We start from the raw sequence: 22,338 nt of genomic DNA, 5'->3' as shown, positions 1-22,338 counted from the left end.
CTATTGTTTCATGGTTTGGCGGCACATTTTATTTGATTTTATTCGCTCATCAGGCGAATAAAAGAATAAATAGAAGCAGGAAACAGGAAAACCTAAAATTTGCAGTTAATTTGAATAAAGGCATTTAGTTACATGGCGACACTACAGGATACCAAAAAATGAGTGTGATTATGGTGTTAGTTTTTTCTTTTCTTTTTTCTTTTTACAATGTAATGTCCCATGATTGCAAAATTACTTATTAAATGTTTTAACCCCCAAACCTCTCTGAGTATTATGTGGAGTATTATTGTTTGTGTGGAGTAAATGATAAATGGTTATTAGTGTTTATGGCAGGCGTGTCTCATTGCTGACTGCAGATGACCTTCAGACTCTACACACTACCATGACTCCTTCAGTGTCTGCATTTTTCACACAAAGGCTGGAAACATGGAGTAGACATGTGAGAAAATGATGATTGTTTTATACATTACAGGCTTATAGACAGCACAGATTTGGAGATGGCAACTAGCAATCTGTCAACATGTAAGTGTTAATATATGATTCTCCTTATTCACCACAAAACGTACACAATTATGTCTGAAACCCAAAGACTCTGTATTATTAGTGTCACGAAATGATTTCATAATGTTTCATTAACAAAGAAATTGGTCACAATGGATTGATTAGTCATGTTTCCACATTGTTTTGGTCATTTTTGTTCACTATAGTTTCATTGATAAGTAGCATGGAGTTTAATGCTGTTATGTAATACAGTGTTGAAATGTTTCTATTAATCCATGATGAAAAAAACCATAGTCAGCCACAAGGTATATAAGCTTTAATAAATCTTTCATGCTTCATATTTACTCATTTTTATACTTGCCTCATGTTCTAATAGCTGTTTCATTTATCCTTGGTTAATTTCTTTCTTTCTTTGTTTAGAAGAAGTATCTTTAAAGCGTCTTTTAGTGCAATGCTGAATCAGGGGAAACTGCACCCATCTGTGATTCAAAGTGGCCGCACCCATAATAAAGCATTGCTTTAAGGCCCTATCACAGAGAAAATGGATGCGTGATATCACAATTTACTCCCGCACAGTTATCAAGAAGGGGCTAATTAGTTGTAGAGTCTGAAATGATTTATCTTTATCAGGGTGAAAACATGTTTTGGGATCTGATATATACAAAAATACTTTTAAATCAGTCTGCCTTGTTCTTGTTGTTTGAGATACATGCATTTCTGATTTCAGTCTTTTTGATATTTTATGTCATGGATGGGAATTCATCAACAAGTAAAAAATAAGATTTTGGGATTAGCTTTTCATTCTTGCCTCTTTTCCTTAATGTGTATTTCTATTTTTCTTCTTTAGTGGATGGTTGGTGTACATCACAGTTAAAGATTGTCCTTCTTGGTGGCAGAGACTCTGGAAAGAATGCTGTAGGAAACTTAATCCTGGGTAAAGAAGAGTTTGGCACAGAAGAGAGGACTTTATGCTCCAGGAGGATTGGGAAAGTGTCCGAACTGCGGGTTACAGTTGTGAACACTCCTGGCTGGTGGTGTGACTCCAGTGCTCAGAACACACCTAAGCTGGTGAAGAGGGAGATCATAACCAGCGTTGCTCTCTGCTCGCCAGGCCCACATGTGTTCCTTATAATAATTAAGGCAACCTCTGTCTTGTCAGAAAAGCGTCGGAAGGCTTTGGAGGAACACGTGGCCCTGCTGGGTGACGCGGTGTGGAGTCACTGCATGGTTGTCTTCACCTGTGCTGAGAAGTACAAAGACACAAATTCAGAAGAGTATGTAGAAAGTGGGGGAAAGGCCCTCTGCTGGCTCAGTGAAAAGTGCAGCCAGAGGTGTCACAGTGTTGTCCCGAGTGATAACTCTCAACGCACAGTGCTGCTGGAAAAGATACAGAAACTTGTCACAGAAAATGGAAACAGTGTGTTTGAAATGCAGGAAAACATTTTATGGGTGAATGAAGAGGAAAAGAGAGAGATGGAGGAGAGGACTCGGCTGAGGTTAAAGAAAATGAAAAAACACAGATCTCTGATACAAAGTGAGTTGATGTGTATGTACGTATGTATGTATGTGTGAAAGTTATTAACACATTTGTTGAAATCTTAAAAGATGAAAAACAGAAAGTAAGAATAATCTTCAGTGAAAGAGGAAGTAATGAAAAGACAAAGTACTAACACAGAGACAAAAAGACCCATTAAACAAGATGACAGTGAAAAGGGAAGACACGAGAGAAAAGTAATTAATACTGAAACCAGATAATAAGGGGAACATTGCAGGTGTAGCAGAAGGGATAACAATGAAGTCAAAGTGGGAACTAAATTCTGAGACTAAAAGTCATCATGTAACAGAACATTAGGAAATGACAAAGAATAATAAAACAGAAGTGCAAAAAAAATAATCTTTAAACACTAGACTAAAAATAAAGACCAAACAGAAAAACAAAATTAAATATATTAAACAAGAATACAAAACTCAAAAACACAAAAGCTAGACCCTGACAGTAACATGCAATCCAGTTTACTGAAACTGTGTGTTTTGGAAAACCCTTCGGGCAGTTTTTGCCCTGACTCAACTGGCAGATGTCATGTAACCATTTTGCAAAACTCAAAACCACAAGAAGCAGAAGTTTAAAAAAAACCCAACAAAAAACAAAACCTCACCATGCACAGATGTCATTTCTCCAACTGAACAACTCCAAATTACCTCTATTTGTTTGTTAAATTGTGATACAACCTATATAACCCTCAAAATCTCATTCTCAACAAAACTGTTTGCCTGTGCTTAAAATCACACAACCAGCTAAAATCATAAGTGCTGAGGACTGATTACACACTAAAAAAAACAGAACACAGTGTCCACTACCCGTAACCGAGGTCTTTCCAAATTCGTGTGCTGTCTTGCGCTTGTACAAAAGTTACAACACACGAAATAAAAATTTCCCTACGGCAAATTTAGAATCATGAGTTAACTTTGCTGCATATTTTTTGTCTGTGGGAGGAAGCCATGATGACGGTGCAAGCTCCACACAGAAAGGCTCCAGCTGACCACCTGAAACCTATAACCCTGCTGTTCATTACTAACCATAGTTGGCATCAACCCTTAACTTCCCTTTTCTGGACTCACACTCAACTGTTAAGCTGTATTAGTAGCAAGTGTGAACATTTATTTTAGTGATAGTTGTGTTTCTCTTCTGCCTCACATTATGCATTGTGCATCACGAGTGAATCCCTTTGCCCAGTGTGTCATAGTGAGCTATTAGTGTACACAGGATTTGTAAGTGTTTTAGTAATTAGGAAAAAAACTGTAATAGTACCAGTAATCTTCCAAAACAGCTGAGCGCTTTAAGAAAGAGGTCCTTTATATATTCTGTGATGAAACTAGAAAGTTCAGAAAGCTCAATCCATAGCCGCTTACAGCAGAAAACAGTGTTGGCTACAAAGTATATGTCCAAGAAACTTCCACTTACTTTGACTGCTTCTTTGCTGACCATCGCCACCCCAAATGTCATCTGGAACATACACTTAAAATTGTGTCTGTGTAGGTGTGTTTATTGTGTCAATATAAACACAATCTACTTAACCAACCCTTGTTCTTCTTTACTTCTCTCAGATAAGTCAAAGGGAGTTACTAACATCAGGATTGTGCTCCTTGGAGCTAAGGGTTCTGGGAAGACTTCAGCACTCAACACAATCCTGGCAAGAGAGAACAACCCTAAACCCATTAGGACAGTTCGTTGCCAGGCTGGACAAGAAATGGTGCTTGGGAGACTGGTAACTGTGGTGGACACACCAGGGTGGTGGATGAACTACTTCTGTGATGAGAGCTCCAACTTTGATCGGTGGGAATTGGCGCTGAGTTCGTATTTTTGTCCTCCGGGACCTCACGTATTTCTGCTGGTGATCCGTGTGGACAGAGCATTCACAGAGACCTGCAGAAGAGCAGCACAGGAGCATCTAGATATGATCGGTGAACACATCTGGAGTCACGTTATCCTGCTGTTTAGTTTTGGGGACTGGCTCGGAGACACGCCTATTGAGCAGTACATTGAGAGTGAGGGAGAAGCTCTGCGGTGGATTGTTGAAAGGTGTGACAACAAGTATCATGTTCTGAACAGTAAAATGAAAGATAAGGAATTTCAAGTCAGGGAGTTGATTGCAAAGATTGAGAAAACCATCACTAGCAGTGACAACGGCTGCTATTATAAACTAGAGAGGAAAGTGTTGGAGCAGCTGGAGGGGACGATGCGAAGAGAGAAAGAGAGAGCCAGAGAAAGGCTAATGAAGAAGAAGAAACAAAGGCAGATGGCAAGAGCTCAGCTGGGTGAGTTGGATAATTAACAAAGTCAACAAGATCTTGTTTTACTCATTTTAACAATATTTAATTTAGCAGTGTGGTTGCTTTCTGTTTAGATTTTTAGAAATAAATAAATATATAACACTTCTGTTTGCCAGAGAACCTCGAACCTTTGACAGAGCTGAGAGTCGTGCTCATTGGTGGCCCAAAAATAGGCAAAAGCTCCTGTGGAAACACCATCCTCAGCAGAGACTGCTTTGACACGGCTGCTCAAACTACTTCCTGCATCGAAAGGAAGGGAAATATCTGTGGCAAGATGGTGGTGGTAGTAGACACACCAGGCTGCCTTTCTGTGACATCGGACTTCTTGAAGGCATCCTGTGCTATACTTCTGGTTGTCAATCTTAGCTCGTCGTTCAAAGATACCTGGAGGAAAACCTTGCAAAAAGACCTGGAGGCAGGTGGAGATCAGTTATGGAGCAGATGTATGGTCCTGTTCAGCTATGGTGACATGCTGGGTGACACAAGCATCGAGCAGCACATTGAAAGCGAAGGAGAGCCACTGCAATGGCTTGTTGAGAAGTGTGGGAACAGATATCATGTTTTAGACAATAAGAACTGGGGAGATGGAGCTCAGGTTAAAGAGCTAATTGATGTGATGGAGGAGATGCTGGTTGATGAGAGGCAGGCTCTTCTTCACAGAGGTGATCACATGTGGAAAAGTTTTGCTTCAGCTCAAGAGCAGCAGATAGGCACAGAGCCACTGTGCAAAAGGGGACCAGAGGATTTCATGCGCAGCAGACCTGAGCAGTCCAATAACTGTGAGTAAACTTAATGAAACGATTTCTTTTATATGTCTTTTGAATTTGCCAATGGGTTTAAAGACTATTAACAAAATGAAAATTAGACAGCATTATGAGCTAATTTAAATAGTGAAAGTAACAAAAAGGGCACATAATAAACATCACAGAGGAAAACACAAAGAAAGATTCATTTAGTATGTGGTCTATGTGTTTTATACTGTTAATAAATAATAGTCTTAATAGTGTAGACTTTTTGTTGCTCACAGGAAATCACATCAAGTGTTATTATTTCCTTCACAGTGCCTGAATCTCTCCTCTATCGATCACCAAAGCTCTCAGAAGATTGTTCTCAGTTAGTAGCGTTACCAGCAGGAAGAACCACAGAGTTGGCTGGATGCATCATTGTGGACCAATATCACTTCATGTCCTATATATTCTCTCCGCTTTCTGGCAAACAAGTACTGAGGTTGCCAAAAGTGACTCAGCATGTCCCATCTCCTGCTCCTCACAACCACCTGAGAGTGAACAGGGAGGGTCACATGGGTCCCATCCCACGCAGATTTGAAACAACGCATCTGGTTTCATCTCAGACACAGAACGAGGCATGTGTAGAACAAGATTTGATCAGTGTGCAATCACTCTGCCACCCTGCACTGATAGAGCGGACTCTTTGGAGGGTCTCTGAGTCTGGAGGCCTGCAGACATTCATTGATCAGTGGGGCAACAGCAGCCTGGAGGAACTGGAAGCCTTCGTTGACTTGCACTTTGAGATTGTGTGGGAAGAAGCCATGAGATCATGTCAGCCGCCTGAACCGAGCCACGCCGTGCCCGAGCAGGATAATGCTGTTGGGGAAGCTGGAGAGGAAGTGTTTACATCCTATTCACAGGAAACTTTCAAAGCTGGAGCTGCTCGAGGAGATAAAGAGGGATCTGGCAGAACAGAGAAAGCGCGTGGAGCAAATCTGGAGGATCATACAGCAACTTGCATACGAAATCAAACAGGGCCGTAATAATACACGCTAATAAAGGGGTCTCAGTAATAACAGAAACAAAGATCAATAATAAAAGCAGAGAATGGAAGAGAGAAATTGGTATTTTATCGAGTGAAATAAAAATTCAGAAGCAGTTTTTGGGAGGTTTATGTAAATAACAAGAAAAACTAAAGCAGATTTTCTGGTTTTTATCCACAAGATGGCGCTATTGTATAAGGGAAGGTTGGGTAAACTATGTTCCTCTCACTCATTTAACTTTTTTTCATGGAAAATATTAGAAATGGATTATACAAATAGTTTCTGTCATCATTCATTAAATCTGATGTAACACACTGATGACTACACCTCCAGAAAAAAAGATCAAAGGTTAAAAATTGTTAGAAAAACATTTAAAATTGTCATAAAATCAAGGAAAAATGAAGACGCTGTTTCTTAAGTATACCTTTACCTATGGCATACTTAAAACAATATTCCAACTTCTATATAATAAAGTGACAGTGTTTAGATTGTAGATTTACAACAGGCATCTTTAAAAATGTGTCTAGTAGACAATGCCACAAGTGAGCGCATTTTAAATAAATAATTATGAAAATTCTTGTTTAAATATGGAAAAAGACAGTTGAAGATCTTGATAATCACAACCTAATGTTGTCCAAATATCTTTCTCTTTTTATTATAATACTATAAGAGCGCAACTTAGGTAGGAATCTCTGTAGCGTTGTAGATGAAAGCAGAGAAGATTGTACGTCGAAATAAAGAATATAGCTTCTTGCAGAATCGTTAAAGCCTTCAAAGATTTAGATTTGCTGTGTTTGCTTATGCAGGTGTCTCCACGTCTACTTCACCCAGCTTTTATTCAAACACTCCAAAATCCAAGAATCTGACAATGGTTAACAAACAGGAAGTCAATCCTGCTTACTTTCTTTGCAGAGAAAATAGAGAAATTGCAAAGCTTACATTTAAAGTCTTTCCGCCCTCCAGTGTTTATCAAGGGCTTTCAAGTGAGTCACACACAGACAGAATGCAGAGGCTGATAGGGCTCTGGCAAAGTAATGCTGTGAAAGTCCACTGCTTTCAAGGCTAACTCTCAGATCTTTCCAAATATACACGTATGCCAACACCAGGAGGCGGGTAGCAATTTTTGATGTAGGTAAAAATTACTGATGTGTATTCTGAACCTAGATGCAAATATGAAACAGTGATACATCTGACATCTGAGGCCTCAAAAGTCTGGTGTGGTCATTCTTCCCAAGCAACATCACTGTGTTTCTCTTTATTAAACATGCATTATTCAACTTTGGAAATAGGTGTCTCCACATGGTAGTGAGAGATAAGACACCTGCTGCCTTCATGGCATGGTAATGCTTTATACTTATTGCCTTATTACAATGTTACTAGTGCGCAGAAAGCTATGTGATGCCAGGGCACGGATTCATGGATTTAGATGAGACATGGGATACAAATTTAAACCCCTACCTGTGGTCTCTTTGTGTGAACCTATTGTAAAAAGGATAAAAAACAAGTGATGAAAAATCAGTAAGGACAAAAGTGATCATGGTGACTCACTATCCTATTTTGAGTGACAAGAAAAAAAAAGTCCACAGCCATATCAGCTAGTCTGTGAATTCATATTAGTAACCTAAGGCTGGTGGGAAGAGCCCTAGTTTTGCTGCTATTTGATCATGAATTAGCAAAGTGTCGAAACAAACCAACATTTTGACTTGAATGTGAAACTAGACGATAAGCCACATGTAGGGATGTGATCATGTGGACCAAAGTTCAAATTCAATTACAGGACGGGATAGTATCCAATAACTTTTGAGGCATTTCACACTAACCGCACATGCTGACCCCACTGCGGCCCTAGAAGAAAAATTACAGGATCAGCAAAGAATTTGGGATTCATCCTTTGGGGATGGAAAATGTCTTCAGTTATTGAGATACCTCAGTCACGATGAAAGCAGTGGAATTATCAGCTGGCCTCCAGGCTAAAATGGACTGAAGCTGTGCACCCATGATTTGGCAACAGATGCTCCAACTCTGTAATCAGTGAAACTGGCTACTGAGAACGGGGCATAAGTGGCACATATATACTGGGAAAAACAAGCCTTATATCACAGTGGCTATGCTGAATGTGGGGCAAAATGTATCTCTTTAGTGGTTACACCTGCAGCACACTTTCTGTATTAGGACTGCACACACCTTATGTGAAAAAAAAGAAAAAGAGAAGACAGGTCTGTTTGAACTTTTGGCACATGCACACCTCTTATGAGTTGCTCTCGTGCCTGGATGGATCCACGGATGGTCGGCATATGCAGAGCATTCAGTGTAGCAACGGGGTCCAGACTACAGAATATTTATCATGACTGCATTTGAGAAAAAAGATTGATTTGAGAGACAATGCAGAATATATGTTGGTCTCCAGGAAGATGACAGGTATTAACCTCTGGATGCAAGGTTTTAAACACACTATGACCTGCACAGTTGTGTGTATGGTCATGGCCGTTTACTCACCTAAAGATTTTTGTGCATAAAGACACACAATTGTCGTGGAACTCATGTGTATTAAGTTTTTTCAGTGCTTGTTACTGGGCTTGTTCTCCGATTGCAGCATCACTCACTCTCCTATCATCCACAATTTTATTTTGTTATGGATTTTCCTCTGCCAGCCTCAGCTCTGCACTCAAACTTGTACTTATTATGATAGCTATGAAAAAAGACAAAGAAATCTAAATGTAGGGACAGGGATGGAGACTTTTCGAGGATGGAGTTACGGGAGGCATAATAGCAAAGAAGTGATTTGTCGGCAATCATGGTCTATTTATCTCTGTCAGTCTTCATCTTGGCATTTTCTCTCTTTGCATTATACCTTTTCGAATATCATTAGTCCTTCAATCCTCTCCCCCTCCTGTCTTATCATCTATCTTCCTCTGTTGTCAACATGTCATTCCTCTACTTTATTCTCCCGCTGCCCATTTTCTCTCAGCCTATTCTCCCTTTTCTATCTCTCCACATGTCTTTTCTCTCAGCCGTCCCATTCTCTCTGCAGGTCTCCATCTCATGGTCTCCCCTTCCTTCTCTCAAATCAAGTCGTGAGTGTTCAGCCCTCCCCTCTCATTAAGGGAGTTCTGTAGCCCAGGAGGAAGTGCAGTAGAAATGGATCCCCCCCCCTCTCTCTCTTCGTTGTGGAGGCTGTTCAGGAGACAATTCTGAGCCCACATCCATCTCCATTAGTGGGACAGCACAGCGACCGGCACGACCCCCCCCCAGCCGCTGCCCCGTGTCACGTTTCACTGCCTGCTATTTTTCCAGGTGGAGAGAGAAAGCCGGGCAGAGGGACGGCAGGGTAGATGCTGGGAACGGGTCTAGAGAAGAAGGAAGAGAGGAATGATTTAGACCTGGAGTAAAGAAATCATCCGTCCTCCACTTCTTTTCATGCTCTGATACACTGACTTCCCCTGGGGGTAATGTCTGGGACATGGCGCAGTGTCCACCAGTGCACCTCAGCGGGAGTACTGAAACTTTCTACCTTTTTAAAGAAAGTCTGCATGATGATCTCACAAGTGCTTTAGGCTTACATAGCTAGTACAGCACAGAAACAGCTGCTATTAGGCCAGGTCATGTTCGTGCGTGCTACAGCTAAATGGTGAGTTTAGCATTAATCCGACAGGATGACACTTAATTCTATCAAGGCTGTGATTAACAAAGGCTTTTCCACAGAGACATACAGGGTATTTAAGGGATTATTTTAAATAGTAACTTTCTCTTTCTGTTTTTTCTCTTTAAATTCCACAGTTATGCCACTAAATTATGTTTTTTTCTTTTCTTTTGGGGATGTTCACGGCAATTAAAAAAAATACTTTGGCTAATGTTAGATTTTAGTGTTAACCAGCAATGGTTGTGACTCATGATTTCTAGCACAGCACAGTCATAGACTTGCAGTAGTAACTTTCTGTGAATCCACATTCCATCCATCTGTTCTCTACCACCTATCCTTATCAGGCTAGAGTATCCCTGCTACCACAGGGCGAGAAGCAGGGTACACTGTGGACAGATGGCCAATCTGTTGCAAGAGTAACACAGAGAGACAGACAACCATTAACACATTAACACCTATGGCCGCGCATAGACTCAACCCACTAACTCTTTTGGACTGTTGGATGGAGCCAGAGAGAAGATGCAAACTCAACACAGAAAGGCCAGATGGTGGAGTGGAACTTGCTGTGAGGCAAAGCACATTCTATCCACGTTTTCGTGATCGATTTCATTTGCCACCAATCTTTTGGGAATTTTTAACGGAAAGATTTTATAACTTTTGACTGTAGTACCAAGAAATCCTAGACTGTGTATAAAAGACTGGTGTAGCCACTGTGATGTTACCTGTTTGTTAGTGAGGTCCTGTTGTTGGTAAACGTGAAACATTTTACTTTTTCTGCAACGGCAGAATCAAGTGAAATTGTTAATCTAATCTGCCAAAACAAATGACATTCCCATTATTCTCAGCAGTACTGCAGTTGAACCTGGTCCCAATCTTCAAAGCAACTATTCCAAAGACAAACAAGACTGCAAATTTATTGTTTATTGCAGTAATTCTGGTGTGGTCTCAAACCCCCATTTCCCCTCGTGTGACTGTAACATTATCGTGCCTGGAATCAGAATTTAGGTCAAAGTAAACTGGGCATAAGGAGGCATAAACAGCATGGTCATACACATGCATCAAGTGTCTGTAGTAAAGAGTCTTTTGTGACCACTTTCAGGTGTGCATTTGCAATTTGTGCCATGAAGCAGAAACACTGCCGGCTCTGTCTGTGGGGATCTTCGTATTGTGGATCATCACTTGTCATGAGAGCTACCACCAAGAGATCAAACAGAAGTCTTCATAGTGAAAGAGCCATTAGTCTCCAAGGCTGACCAAAGCACCTGCTGTCAGGAGCGTGGCCAGGAAAACGTCTTTTTTCCCCCTTCCTAACAGTCACAGGGTTACACATTGTAAATCTGCTCACTGGGGTCAGACTGTCAACGTGGAGTTGTAATGTGCTGAGGTGTGTGAAGAAGACCTTTCTGCTGCATAAATGACCCAAACTTTTGCTTTGTCAGTGTTGCCTAAATTACAATGCACTGAGGTTTTAGACCACACACACTATTTAATTTTTGTCTGTTCAACTTCTCTCTCTTTACCAAAATGAAATTCGAATAGCACTCTACGGTGGCCCTGAGAGGCCAAATGGACTGCAACTTAAGAAAACACCAGCAGTAACAAAAAACGCTGCAAAAGCAAACAGAACACAACGGAAATAGTAAACAAAGGAAACAGAAATAGAAAAAACAGATTTCCAAAAGCGCAAAGGAAGTGTTTCTGGGGAGACAATAACCTGACGGACCAGTTGCAGTAACTAAAATATGCTAAGAACCGCGCTGGGAGACGCTTAAAAGAAGTGAAGGGTCTATCCGTTTTGTGAATAAAGAAAAGATGAGAGGTAAGTGTGTTAGCCTAACTATTAGCCTCAGTATTATATGAATAATGAGATTAAAACACTTACCTAGCATGTTTTGGTTCCTCCAACTGGTCCGTCGGGTTATTGTCTCCCCAGAAACACTTCCCTTGCACTTTTGGAAATCTGTTTTTTCCTATTTCCGTTTTCGTTTTTCCCTATTTCCGTTGTGTTTTGTGTGCTTTTGCAGTGTTTTTCTTATTGCTGGTGTTTTCTTAAGTTGCAGTCCGTTTGGCCTCTCCCATGGCTACTGTAGGGCATTACCACTGGAAGAAATCCAGTACATATCAGAGCAGCACATGCGGTCAGAATGTGACTTTTGTAGAACCATCTAAAAATAATAGCAGCTGTGCTGGAAGCAGTGCAGCTCACAGAAATGACCTTGAAGGCAAGATCAACCAAACTCAAAGGTACAATTTCTGATTTTCATGGACAGGGTTATGGAATTGGATGATAACACCATCTTCAAGAATGACCATTCAGAACATCTACAGACACTGGACTGTGGATAGTTCATTTGACCCTTTGCTTGATTAAGTTGGATAGATAAAGTTCAAATTCTCTGTTTTTAGATTTGTCTGACAGGGCTTCAACTCTTTCATCTCCAACCTCTAGGAACTATTATATCTAAATATGCAGTTTGGTCTATACGTATTATAAGTAGTGTCGTGGCTCTGAATCCTCAACACATGTAGAATATATAAGGGAAATAAATACTGTCCTCTTTATTTTTTCTCATTACAAAGCTTAACAAATTTATTAGACCAACACCCAATTGACCTGCCCTAAATTAACATGATAATAAAAACGTTAATACCCCAGTACATGCAAGCTCTGTAATTGATATTTTAATGCCAAAATATAAAATGTAATGTTTTTTAAAGGCAGAAAGAAATACTAAATAACATTCATATTTTTAACTTACAGCACTCCTTTAGTTGTAATTCTGCTACTTCTGGTCAAAATCGATGATGCATTAAAATAGCATCACTGTTTACTGCTTTCCTGATACAGGATGCTTTAGAAGCTAAGAGCTTTGATGAAAAGGTTGTGACAGAGGCAGTGAGAGGAGTATTGGGTTGACTTGGGATGGAGAATAAAGGGATGCATGATAATCAAATACTGTCTTTGTTTTTGTTGCAGACACAGGGCAACATTTCTCAAAAGTCTTCAGCTGTTTCAAAACTAGTTTAACCAATGAAACACAGAACATTAATGTGGGAACCCCTGTGCTCATTAAGTCCTCTTTAAAATGTCATTTAGCTTGTGGGAATATCACTAAAAATGTTCAGGAGTACTATGAATATATCCAGGCTTCAAACATGGAGATGATGGAGGAGTTTGTGTCAGAAGTAAATGAGGTACTTTTGGCTTTGCTGCCACCTGGCCCAGACCAGAACAGCCGCATTTACACACTCACACCCAGGCCTCCCCATTCCATCTTCCTAAATTCATGTCTGTCATTTTGCCCCATCAGGATATGCCGGGTCAGGGAAAACCTCAAGGGCAAAGTTCAGGAAACAATTAAGGAAAATAACTGCACGCCAGTTGAGTAAATTCCCAATCCATTTTGAATTTGTGTCTGTTTCTCACAAAGTCTCACTCGTTAAATCATTAACCCCGTGACTGGAGACCAATAAAGTAACACAATTGTATGTTAAAAATTTAGAACTGCTTTGCAAGTGACTATTACAGGACCTATTACGGAGAGTGAAATGAGAGAATAGCTCCCCGTAAATCAATCAGCGGTGGCATACTGGGTTTGTGGTCTGACCCTGAAGTGGATTTCACCTTTAGACATTATCTTCCCACTCTGGCCAGGCAAAATGCTTCCCCAGCACTTTATTATTGGAACATGTCAGTAGCACTTAAATAAGATATATATCATGGATCTCTTATAACTTAACCACTATCTGTGTGCAGGATTGCAGTGTAACACTGGAGCTTGACTCCTATAGAAATGCAGTTTGGAGTCCAAATACATATGAAAACGTTTTTTATTTAATAGCTTTTGAGCATCATGTGTGTCTTTGGGCCAGTGTTTTTTAACTTGGAGACTCCACTGGATGATATGGTAATTTACCATGAAACTTTGTACAGACACTCACAGTTCACAGACAAAACACAGATAAAACACACTGCTGTAACTATCCATGAACTGTGAACTCTAATAACACTCGGGTGATCATTTTACTTTTTCTTCTGACGCCATCACCGGGTCAAAATTTCAGTTTACCCAAATTCTTTAATTTATGCCCAAATGTTAACCAGTGCCATTCCCATCACTCTCATCTTTAAGTATCAGCAACTCAAGATGCTGAAAATGTAAACATTACCCATCAAACACCAGAACATTACTGTTATCATCGTGATCATGTTAATGCAATTTAGCTCAAAGTACATCATGCCTAAAAGGATGTACATACAGGAAGAGGCTGGCACCAATGCAGTGAGCGGAGACCATGTAATGTAAATTCAATTTAGCTTAAGCTTACCTAACCATAAGCTACATCTTTCTCTTTGTCTTGCTACTTCAAGAAACGGTGTGCAAGAAGTCACAGCTTTAAATTATGAATCTCAACTTTAACCTATTTTAGGCTCATTTTTACTTTCAAAGACATGATGGTAGCGCCCTTTTGTTAACATATGTAGACACAGACTCACATGACAAAGAATACAGACTCTTTCTATATTTTAATGTTTTATCCATCAAAACATAATAAAAATCATCTTGTCTTTACCAGGTCCCGATACCAAGTTTAAGCTGGGAGAAACAACAACACTTGACGCACAGAGTTACTTTTTATATAGCAACAACTAAGGCAAAATGCAAAAGTGGTGGGTAAACAGCTAAAGAAACCCCGTGATTCAAAAGTTTGCAGAACCTCCTTTTGCAGCAATAAGTTGAGGAAATTATTCTCAGTATGAGTTGATCCATCTCTCTCATGTTTATGGAGAAGTTTTAGTCCACTTTTCTTTACAACACTGATTCAGTTTATTTACTTTTGACTCCAGAATTGACTTCAAATTGTTTGGACGTGGCCTTATAACCCTTCCCAGATTGATGAGGAAGACAATACTGAATTGTTTCTTCGTTAGCAGTGTGTTAACACACACCTGAATACAGAGGTATTCACACTTGTTGATAATCAACTAATCAAGTGTATGTGATTATTAGTACCTAGCTGCTACGTATCCTTTTAATTCCTAGTAGCACTTAGTCTTCCCTCCACAGCTTCAGCGTTTGGGCTTGGTTTTTGTTAGATAAATAATACCACGGTGTAATATGTCATATGCCGTTGTATTTACTTGGTAATTAACAGAAGATTAAAAAAAAATCCTGATATGTAAAACCTAGAAGAGGGTGTAGTTTCTTTTCTCCACTGCAGTTTTCATTAGTGACAACGTGTCTGAAGCACATTGTGTCCATGCTGTGAAAAACCTCTTGACCAGATTCTCCTGATATTTTTCAGATTTCATGAGTGAAAACAATCATTTTTTACTGGATGTTGATTTCTGATCTTTAATCTTTTTTTTTTTATGGTCTTGGAAAGAAACCATGTGGAAGTATTTCATTCAGAATAACTGCTGTGGTTGGTTTTGTGTAGCCTGGCCTGCAGCTATCCAGACTGCGTGTGGTTGTGAGTCATAATAAGTTACATCATATTTACATCATTTTGGGCGTCACAAGAAACATTTTTTAGAAACCATTTATCAAGAGCACAAATATACTGATGTGCTTATTTGCTGTGACACATGAACACATTAATAGGGGTTATTTTATAAATGGCAGGATCCATGGATTTAGTCTGGTTTTTAAACAGTATTTAATCATGTGCAGCTATTTGACAGTTCAGCCACTGGTCTTTTTTTTAGGCAATAAAAAGGTTGGCTGAGTGGAGAAAGCCTGAGGTGTATGGCTTGAATAACAAAAAAACATATAGGAAAGTGAGGAGGTTATTGTAATGTGTAATGTGCAAAGAGGGATACAGGGAAATGAAATAATGGAAAAAACAGGGACAGGAAAGAAAACCACGCCAATGAATACAGATTTAATGTTCAGAGCTGTGAATTATGACAAATGGACATATACATTACAGACGCACATGCATGCACGCGCGCGCACACACACACACGAGTTTATTTTGTCTCTGTGCCGAGGATTTCCAGCACATTAGCAACCAGCCATGTATGCCGTTTGAAGGAACACGACTTGAGAACACAAGGCCTTTGATCACTTCCAGTGAAACAGAAAGCATGATGGGGCTGAAATGCAAGGCTACCACACACCTAACACACACGAGCAGAGAAACACAAACGCCTCTATCAGCCTTGCTGCTGTTCTTGCATGCAGTGGTTGAATCATATTAGGACGTAAAAACAAAATGCACACCCAGATCCGCGCGCACAAAAACGGATTAAGTAATTAAAACTTTCGTTACTCAATATTATTTCATAGTATTGAGCTGCTGTGGAAGATCACATTCTAGATGTAAAGGATTGGAGGAAGGTAGAGGAAGAGGATCAGGTTTTGTATTATTGCTATTCAATATCTTCCACCCAGCTAATCACATTAGTCTCTTTTTGGTGCCCTGCTGTCAATGCACGTCCTTGGATTGCTCTCAGTCAACGAATCCCTTTTTGCCAACACATCTATCCTTCGCTTTGCTCCTAGCACTTCTTTTCAGATTTTCTTTTTCAGATTTCTCGACCGCTTCTGTCTCATTTCATATGACGTCTACTTTCTCCCAGATGCTTAAGAAATCAGAAGACCATCGGTGGCCTTTATGATCCCAGGTTGCGCATAAAGGCACACAAAAAGGACATCATCCTCCCTTATTCATAGACATCAATTTGTGCACCATGATAATAACATTTCTGATCGATTCAGAAGAAACGGCAGTCTTACGTACGGCGGTGTTCGATGCAATCTCAAGGTGCGGAGAAGGTTTAATAATGCCATCAATATTCCATCACCATCACCTTGAGTGAAACAGCTCATCCATTTGGAGGATAATAGTGGTTAGCTGAAGCGTCACCATGAAGCAATTGAGAAAAGCAGCCAGATAAGAACTACTACTCCTTTTACAGTGGATCAGAGAAAGATCTTATCTGAGACAATCTTTCACTTCCTACGAGGGAAGTGAAAGATTGAGAGAGTGACAAGTAAAGAATTTGTGCTAATACGAGCCATTCAAAAGTGTTTAAGAAAACTAGACTTTCATGTCATTTTCAGGACTAGCAAAATGATCAAAGCAGCATCTCATAAACAATAAAACATGACAATTAAATTTTAAGTACCCATGTGGAGTAATAAAAGGCAGGAGATGAGTATAATAAAATAGCATTACCCCTCTTATCCATGGCTAAATTCATCTCACTCTTCTTTTTCTCGCAGTCAAGTTTTACAGTGGTTAAAGCCCTAAACACAAAATCGTCATGCTAGATATTACAGTGAATTATTGGTGAAGAAGGGCAAATATTCAGTATGCAACCTAGTTTCCAGAAAAACACGAATGCAGGCTAAAAATTTAATGAAAGAAAATGATTGTATTTGTGATTTTTTTAAAGTCTATCTTTATTGTAAGACAGTAAAGATATTAAATGTTAAAAATGAAATAAATGTTTTGAATTATGTAAGCTTAGTTTGAATATTTATGCCACATTTATTAATGCAGGGCAGATTTAAAAAGACAGCAAGAGATGGTTTTTAATTAAAAGAGACAAATACATTTAGGTTAATTAGTAATGCCACTGGGTATGAAAAGAGCATGGCTATAGGTACATAGCTCCTAACTATACATCCTTCCATACATTTAATTTCACTTTTTCAAGTCAGGGTCACAGTTGGGCTGAAGCCTATCCCAGCTGTCATGAGGCAAGAGGCACTGTACACCCAGAAGAGCTTACTAGTCTGTCACAGGTCCCAACTGGTCAGCAGATTAAAACCCAGGACCCTCTGTGAGGCAAACACTGCACCACTGTACTGCTAGGGCTCGAAGATTAAAAAATTCATACTAAATGAGAGGAAATGACTCGTTAAGATGGCCGTCTTTGCACGGATGTGTTCGTTTTCTGAGCCTGTGATCCTGCGCTCGCAGCGTCTGGTTCCTGTTACACTGGGACCATTTGTACTTAGGGGTCACATGTTTTACAACTTGGTACTTTCATGCTACTGCCTCCCCACGCGATGACAGCAGGGGATCTGCAGGTGAATCTGAATGTGAACACAACCCGACCACCAGCCGTGTCAAGACAGAGGGCACAGACAGGCCACGTTTTATACGACCGCCCGGGAACGTCGCACCTGCTCAATAACACTATTCTCCGTACAGTTCGTCTCGGTGAGGTTTATCAAGTATGAAACGACTGGTATTTGGTGGCCGAGTGTGTGTTGGGTCACTGTAAATATGGTGAACCATCTCAGAAGCAATATGACACTCACTCAGATGTTTTACTACACCTCTGCTGCATCCTCCGGCTGCCTGGAAATCCATCCACTCTGTCACGAAATAGAGGCTTTCTGGCAAGATACGGTCATCCAGCACATGTGAATCAGACTTATAAGAAGGAGGGCACCATTGGGGCACTTTTTCTGGGAAATGTTAAAAATAGCAACATCCAGCCAAAAAGTTGTAGTCACTCATTCTAACTAATTAATGCTGATGATTTATTCAGTTGAACAGTGCTTATCCAGTAACCACAGGATTTCCTTCTGTTTTGGTTCAGACAATACATTTCCCTTGTTTTGCTCACTTCAGAACACCATCTTATCACACGCAGAAAAAGGGTTAACCTCTGGAGACCTGGGGTGCGGTTGTATTTGGGGTAAATACACCATGCAATCTTTTCCACATTAGTATTCTGGTTTAAAAAGAAAAACTTCTAATAAAGCAATTCTTTAGAAAACACATAAACATTGATCTATACTGTTTCTCATTAGAAGAGATTTTTTAATGAGGCAGACCAGGCCTGCAACACCAGTTTTATTGTATAAAGTTAGAAAAAAGGACACGGTCTTAATGTCCACACATGCAATGGATGAGGAAGACTTTTGTGTTTTTTATTAGCAATTTATGACACAGGACAAAAACAGCATGGTTACACTGTAATGCTAAAATAGATAAAAATAAAATAAAATTAAAAAAAAAAAAGACATAACCCGGCCCTCACCATGCACCTTCCAAATCTCTCATTAGGGGATCTGACCATTTCTGCAACCTTCTGTATACTACAATCTGACATTTACACCCACTTCATGGTGTGATTGTACAGCTGTGTGGAAGTGAGGGAAAAGCAAGGTTTTGACCTTCTCTCTCTACCTTTCTAACTTGTCATGTGGCTGTTTCTATAATCAGACCTGTGCACAATATAAATTCTTTCTCAGAGGTATTATCTAAAAATATGCTATGAGATATGTTGTCCCATGGCTTACAATACAGAAACCTCTCTAATATGAAAAGCTTTATGTGTTGTTGCTTTTCAGGTTTTCTGTTATCCACAGTTTATGTTTTGTTTGGTTGCATTTATGCACAAAGCTACTTGGGTGATCATAAAAAGGTTGGCTTGGGCTAAATCCATCCGTTTCATTGTTTGCCCTATTCTGCCCCATTCACAGGTGACAAAACAAGCTCACATTTCACATGTAACTCTTCACACGATCTGCAGGTCGCAAATCCAGCATGTACAAATTACACATAGTGCCATTTTGGCTGTAGATCAAAAGTTAAGGGATCAACAGTTCATCCTGAAGGGTGAACTGTCGAGTCAATGCCTGTATGAAACTTTATGCCAGTCCATTTATACCAACTCTTGCATGGCTAATTAGTTGGATGCACAACTACATTCATATGCACAAGTCATTATGAGAACAAAAGATTAGCTCAGATTTGCAGCTGATACTTGTTCAGAGTGTTTTGTAATTTGTCTTTGTGCAATTTAACAGTTAATCATCAACAAGTTAATCAGGAGCTACTTTGTTAATGAGCCTTTACGTCCTGCTTTATTTTTATGTGTTCCTTGGAAACTGTTCAGGAATTTGTCTAATTTATTGTAAACTTGTTTGCTGCTAAATCAACTTCAGCTTTCTTTTCATTTCTGCCTCCAACTTGGCATCCTGTGTGAGTCGCTGGCGGCAGGTCATCTTTCCTGTTCCTTCACTATGGAATGTATATGGCTGAAAACACGGCTTTGAACGTCCAAGCACGACAGATGAGCAGGAAACTCTACGATGAAAAGTCTTGAATTTTGACTCTCTGCTTTGATTTTGGGCAACACTGGTGTGTTTCCAATGAATTGGCCTTGAGATTAGAAAGAAAAATCTGGCTTTGTAAAAATTCACTGTAAACATGAGTCACTGAAGCACATTTCCCAGGGGGACAGTTTCTTTCACAAACATACACTCAGACAAAAAGGAAGCAACAGGAGAAAGTAGGATTCATCGTGCTCTGTGGATAAAAATGCAGCTGAAGTCATTAATCACACACTCACTGTAATTAGAAGAGGAGAAAATGTATGCCTAAGTAAATCACTTAGCACTGCTCAGAGGGAAAAAGAACTGTTAAAAACATCAGCCATGTGTCTTAAAATGCATAAAACAGCCTGTAAATGAGTGCAAGATCTGGTACTGCTGTTGTTTTGTTTTTTTCAAAATACATACAGTCACAGCAAAAAGAAATTACACCCTCTGTCAGTTTGAAGGTTTTAAATATCAGGACATAATAAGTTTTTTCAGGGCATTTGCTTATGCACAGGTCTCTTAAGGTTCTGGCACAGCATTTCAATCAGGTTGAGGTCTGGACTTTGACTGAGTCATTGCAAAAGGTTGATTCTTTTCTGTTTCAGCCATCCTGTTGGAGATTTGCTGCTGTGCTTGGGGTCACGGTTCTGTTGCATTACTTAAGCCAAGCTTTAGCTGTTGGACAGGTGGCCTCACATTTGGCTCTAGGATACTTTAGTATACAGAGGAGTTCGTGATCAATGTCTGCAATGTGCCCGAGTCCTGTGTCTGCAAAATAAGCCCAAATCAGCACCCCTCTATCCCCATGCTTGACAATTGGTATGAGCTGTTTGAGCTGATATGCTTTGTTTGGCTTTCACTAAATTTGGTGCCGAGTATTATGGCCAAAAATCTCCACTTTGGACTAAAGGACACTGTCCAAAAGTCTTGTGATTTGTTCAGAGAGACCCTTACAAACAAGACACCCATGTTCAGTCTTTTTTTAATTGTACCGTGGTAAACTTTGACATCCTCACAAAGGCCTGTAGAGCCCAAGATGTAGCTCTTGGATGTTTGCAGTTTCTCTGAAGATTGACTCAGTCTGACCTTGGGGTGAATTTTTTGGGGCGTGCACTCCTGCAAAGATTGGCAGCTGTCTTGAACATTTTCCACTTGTGAATAATCTTTCTTACTGCAGAATAATAGACTTTAAATTGGTTGGAAATTATGTTACAACCCTACAATCGTTAATGTCCCTCCACTTTGCCATTATATTAAGAAACATCTGAATGCTCCAGACCAGCAAACTGTGAAAACGTCCACTTTTATAGAAGTGGTCTCACTTGCTCATTATCAGTTAATTAATTGCGTTTGATTATAAACAGCTGGCTGCTACTTACCCTAATAATTCCTATGGAAGGAGTGAGGGTGTTATGGTTGTTACTTGATGTGTAAAACCTCAGAAGCGACATGGGCATACTTTCTTTTTACTAAGCTACTGGGAAGAAGAACCCTTATATTTAAAACATTTATTTCTGCTTGTAACAGACCACAAATTCTGAGATGAAATATCCAGTTGAAATTTACAGTATCTGTTTTACATAAATATATTTGAAATATGGGAACACTTTTGTAAGAAAACCTCTCTATTTCATGAAATAACACCACAGCATGGTGCGTTAAACGCTAAAGGATCCGTTTTTATTCTTTGCTTTGAACCTTTGATATTAAGTTAACTAGGGAGAAAGAAATACACACACACACACACACACACACACACACCATCTATATGACAGCCTAAAGACAGCCTGTCAGGAGGAAAGTGTATGCTCTCTTCCAGCTCTGGCTCAGCTCCAGTCTTCAGCGTGTACTTTTTGTGGTTTTATATTTGCAAACGATTTGTGAAGGGTGAAAGCACCTCCTCCTCTGTGTTGAATCTCATCTATAATTCTTGTTTTTAGATCTGTAACCAGTCACAGGTGATGTACTATCCCCTACTTGGCAGCCAGTTAAAAACATGTGGCGTCCACTCTCCCGACTCCGTATGGCTCCCCCGGCATGTTTCCCAATGCATGCTGAGACATAACTGTATACAGTGGGCCTCCAACTGTTACATCAGGCACAATGTGTCACCTCAACGGCAAACAGATAAGAAATCAGTGTGGTTAAACATCACACAGGGGTCATCCCGTCTTTAGACTCAACAGGAGAGGCTCTTGTCTCGACTAGACTTATCTTTGTCTAAACACCACAACATCTGTATTTTATATCCACACCAGTATGCAAGAAATCAAATCCATTCCCTCAGTTTACATCGTTCTTTCAGATCTTATGCCATGTTTTTGACAAAGCAGTATTAACCTTAACACTGCTTTCCCCACATTTCTGCAATCAGGTTGTGAACAAAAGGCAAGTATTGAATATGTGAATATTTTTTATTCTATTCATGGAAGGCAAAAAAAACCCATTTCCATTATGTTCACATTTAAATAGAATAAGTTAAGCACATATCAATATCCGGCAGAGAGGTGGTATGCAAGGTA

General features: G+C 39.8%; 1 protein-coding gene across 1 annotated transcript; it reads left to right on the top strand.

The window, feature by feature from the left end:
* Positions 1–497: 497 nt before the first annotated feature.
* On the top strand, positions 498–6,644 carry LOC120739189. Its single transcript, XM_040040890.1, has 5 exons — positions 498–522; positions 1,349–2,035; positions 3,607–4,317; positions 4,449–5,111; positions 5,394–6,644. The coding sequence occupies exons 1-5, from the start codon at positions 498–500 to the stop codon at positions 6,101–6,103; spliced, it is 2,796 nt and encodes a 931-aa protein (XP_039896824.1). The 3' UTR covers positions 6,104–6,644.
* Positions 6,645–22,338: the final 15,694 nt, after the last annotated feature.

Source organism: Simochromis diagramma, unplaced genomic scaffold (genome assembly GCF_900408965.1).
Source record: "Simochromis diagramma unplaced genomic scaffold, fSimDia1.1 OVJJ01000321.1, whole genome shotgun sequence".
In the NCBI taxonomy this organism is placed as follows: Eukaryota; Metazoa; Chordata; class Actinopteri; order Cichliformes; family Cichlidae; genus Simochromis; species Simochromis diagramma.
Note: the sequence above shows the minus strand (reverse complement) of the source record. Positions and strands in the feature narration are given on the sequence as shown.